Source organism: Poecilia formosa, unplaced genomic scaffold, assembly GCF_000485575.1.
Source record: "Poecilia formosa unplaced genomic scaffold, Poecilia_formosa-5.1.2 Scaffold841, whole genome shotgun sequence".
Taxonomy (NCBI): Eukaryota; Metazoa; Chordata; class Actinopteri; order Cyprinodontiformes; family Poeciliidae; genus Poecilia; species Poecilia formosa.
The window spans coordinates 96593-100927 of NW_006800780.1; the positions used below are offsets into that span (position 1 = coordinate 96593).

Here is a 4335-nt window from a genome sequence, read left to right on the forward strand (position 1 = left end):
TCATCCATCCATCATCCATCCATCATCCATCCATCCATCATCCATCCATCATCCATCCATCCATCATCCATCCATCATCCATCCATCCATCCATCCAGTTTTGTTTCAAACTGAAAAAAGCCTGTTTTCTTTACCACAGCAGACTTGAATCAATCAGGCTTCATATAAACAATATTTTCCTGGAAAATAATAATAATACTACAAATAATAGTGACCAGCATCCAACAAAGAGATGCAGGCAGATGACAAGATGAAAGCAGATTCTCCCTGAGGAACCAGCAGCCCAGTTAAATCCCTCTTTATTACAGTTGGCATGGTAACCGCATACGCTGCAGCAACGGAAACATACAGACGAATTACGGATTCACACATCAAATCCAGCTGGAATGATGGCATCTTGTTTTTAGTTTTTACACAGTAAGGATTTATTTTTGAGCGTTCTCCGTGTGTTTTCAGGACGGCGCCTGAAGAGGCAGCAGCTGGAACGTTGTGAGTGCGACGGCTAAACCTTCCCAGTAAAATCCCCCGGCTCGTCTTCTGGAGGCCAGGTCTGAACATCTATCCTGCCTGTTTTCAAACTAAATACATAGTTCTGCCAAAAGACCATCAAAGACGACAACATTCACACACAGAAGCAGCAGCCCTGTTCAGCTCCATGTGAGGCTTCCATCTACTCTGCTTCTGTTTTCTGTCGTTGGTAAAAAGTTGATGGGTGAATATATTTACATTCTGCAGCAATAATAACTAATTATGTAAATGATTGACTGTTTTATATTTGGATTAAGTAATGAACACATAAAATCACACCAGCTTGGTACTTCATTTTATTTAGGGGTTTGAGAGTAAAGGGGGATAAAATGTGCTAATTTTTGATTAAAAGAAACAGAAATTGTTCACATTGTTTTCTGTTTTTCATTATTCTACAGTCCTGATAACATAAAGTGAAATTTGTTGACCCACACAGCTCAGGGGTCTGAAGCCTTTTTGAAGGCGATTTTTACAAAAGCATCCTTAAAACATCAGAGTACTCATTACTCCGATTTTTATTTTTATTGTCTGTTAGGTTTTATTTAGCGCCGTCGGCTGTTTGGGTCTTTCTGATCTTCTGCACTTTTTCCTTTATCATCATAATTTCAAACATTAAATCTGTTAAAGAATGAAAATGTGCATGAAAGAAGCTGACTGCTTTTAAGTCAGGAGAATATGACAAATGCAGCATTTCGTCTGATGGTGGTTGTCATTCGTTTAATGACTCATGTAATGTTACCCATTCAACTCAAAACGTCAAACTCATTCTGAGACATCTATTCACATCTGGCAGACGTGAAATATCTGCTCAATCCAGGACTGCAGCAGCCTCAGAGCATCCTGTGTTTTTACTGCGTTCAGCTCAGCTCGCTCTGAATATTCTGATCCTTCTGCTTCCAATGTGATCAGAACGTTGTGTTTTGTTGATAAAGTTTCATGTCTATATTAGTGAACTGTTTGGTGATTTAGAGCCACAGAAATGATGAGAAATGCAACATTTTATTGTAGTTTTCATATTAGAAGATGAGGAAGGGTTTGATATAACAGCTTTCACTTAAACTCTGGAAGGAGCCCAATTTGATTCATAAATCACAGCTTTAACTACCAAATGGAAAAGTTTACTTGGACTTTAGTTTCTCTTTAAATTGCTTTCCTAGACTTTAGATTGATCATAGCCAACCTTCATTCCGACATTAGTTGCTTTGGCTGCCAGCTGAACTGTGAAATGTTCCTCATGAGACTAAATAAATCAGTTAGTTTGGAAATCATGAAAACCTTTGTGTAATCCATAATTAGCAGTAAATTATTTTAATACGATCACCTGCATGAAATCGACACAAACATTATTCAACTGAAAGTTTGTGAATCAGCAGGTCATTGAATCTGTAAAACATTTTGGAGCCAAGTGTGCTAAACGTTTCCAATGCTGGAGGAAGCTCACTTTGAGCAGAGAGTCTCCACCTGCCAGACAACCTTTAGCAGAACAAACATCACCAGATGATGCAGAAACCCGACCGGAGCAGCAGAACCTTCTGGAAACACAGAGACGACCATTTTTATCCGGTGTTCTGTTTCTGATGCGTAAAGCTGAAGCAGGTTTCCTTGGCCCCCCACCAGGCCAAGCGATGCTCGTTTGTGTTTTTAGGAAATATATGTGTGTGTGTGCTTCATCTCTAAAGTTTACCTCAGCATGGACCACGCGCCTGCTTTCACTCAAACTGGACTCAGGCTGACCTGTGTGGATATTTACATGTTCATGTTTCTTTAGAGAACTCCACATCAAGGTAGGAGTCTAAAACCCGCCGCGTTGGCTCTGGTTGAGCAGCTCTACGTGAACCGCAGGAATAACTTGTCGTCTTTCTTTCAGCGGGTTGAGGGAGCGGTGAGAATGATTTATATCTGTGATTATGCAGCGTTTCCATCTCAACTCGCTGCCCAGCGTGTGGCGCTGTCTGCCCTGTAAAGTTCATGTCTGTGTCCCGGTTGGTCGGAGCGTTAGCGGCTAACGAACCAGCGCTAACCTCATCATGCAGGTCCAGCCCGGTGAGGAGCTTTAGCCTCGCCTCGATGTCACACTTTACGCTGGTTTTAGATTATTTCAGTTTTATTTTTAGCATTTTTCCGGTTACACGATGTACCAACCCAGATTAACTCGTCCTGCAGGGCCGGTCCAAGGCTGATGAGGCCTGGAGCAGAATCTGACTGAGGGGCCCCATCAGCAGCTCTAACTGTGTTGGATTTAATCTGGGAGAGGAGGAGGAGTTTAACTGGCCAACATAAAAACAATCAGTTATCATCCAGTTTACTTTTGTGTTTGTGGGCAAACAGCTCAAACTCAAAGACTAGTTGTGGGTTTAAATATTGTTTCCCTGATGATGTTTTCCAGCAACATGTAATTACCCAGTAATATTTTTACATTTCCTATCCACTTAACCTCTTAAATACAGAAACACGGCGGCCCGCCCCGACCGCCGCCGTGAAGGATGACGGCCGGTTTTATTTCTGTCTCTGTCAGAAATAAAAACTGATTCTTCCTTATGGTTTCTGAGAGATTCAGTCTGATGCAGTTTAATAAGTTTTATGACAAACATTCATTTCTAGTCGGTTTTTAAATCTGGTGTGAGTTTAATTATAGATATACATATGCATGCATGGATATGTGCTGGTATGTATTTTAATGTAATTGCATTTTCATGTGCAAACACGTGAATTTATATCTGGAGGCTTCGTCAGACTGAGACAGGTAAGAAGATGGGAGCCTGATCCTTACTACCGGCAGCCATATTGGAATACTAATGAACAGAAGAAGATGAACATCTGTTCATCTCCTCACATCTGCTGCTATTTACAGACTGACTTATTTCAGTTTTTACAATATCCACTTAGCTTATCAGCAGCTGAACGTCCTGAGCCACAGTAGATTCCTCAGAACAAGATAAGGTCAATTGGCAGCTTTAAAAAGCAGACTCTCTCTCACCTTATCTCCCTCTCTTTCTTCCAGAGTATTGCCTTTATTAGACACACAGCACTACAAGCAAAAATCCCAGCAGGCCTCTAAAACAGCCCATCCTCTGCGTCTGACAAGGAATAAATCACCTATTTCTGATAGGATCAGTCCTTTTCTTCCCCAAACAGCACCGCCAATATTTGGATTGTGTGGCTGCAAATCAATGGCACTTTCACAAACTCCTCCATAACAAGTTTTCTTTTTCATTCACATGATAAAAATCAACGGCCTGCAAATTCCCATGAATAAATTCTCAGAGTTGGAAAGTAAATAACTGGTGAACAAAGCGGCAATCTAACGAACAAAGAAACTGACACTTGTCAAAGGATCAGTGGGCAGAAAGAGCAGAGAGAACATCCAAACTAACAGGACGAGCGCGCGCACACAGACACACACACACACACACACACACACACACACACACACACACACACACACACGTGCACTGACCTGGTAGGAGTCGATGGTCTCTCGGTCCAGTGAGCGGCTGACTGACACGTCTCCTGTCTCTGTGTCAATGGTGAAAAGATCATTGGGATATTGGTCAGCGCCGGGGCCTGTCAGTCGGAAGATATGGTGCACCGTCTTCTCTGTCAAAATTACCTGAAAACACACACACACACACAATCAGGCTGCTTTCTTCCATTAAAACAACCAAAAGTTAATCATTGAATTAAAGGCATCTCAGGTGACAGGAGCACCAGCCACAGGAAGCTCATGGTGAGACGTTAGCTTAATCTGCTGGATTATGGTGTGTGTGTGTGTGTGTGTGTGTGTGTGTGTGTGTGTGTGTGTGTGTG

General features: G+C 41.9%; 1 protein-coding gene across 1 annotated transcript in view; it reads right to left on the minus strand.

Moving 5' to 3' along the window:
- Positions 1-4335, minus strand: part of LOC103131801 (cadherin-13-like) — a 93656-nt gene that overhangs the window by 79012 nt on the left and 10309 nt on the right. Inside the window, exon 3 of the mRNA XM_016666919.1 lies at positions 3986-4138. Coding sequence (XP_016522405.1) covers positions 3986-4138 — 153 coding nt within the window. The remainder of the gene's footprint in view (positions 1-3985; positions 4139-4335) is intronic.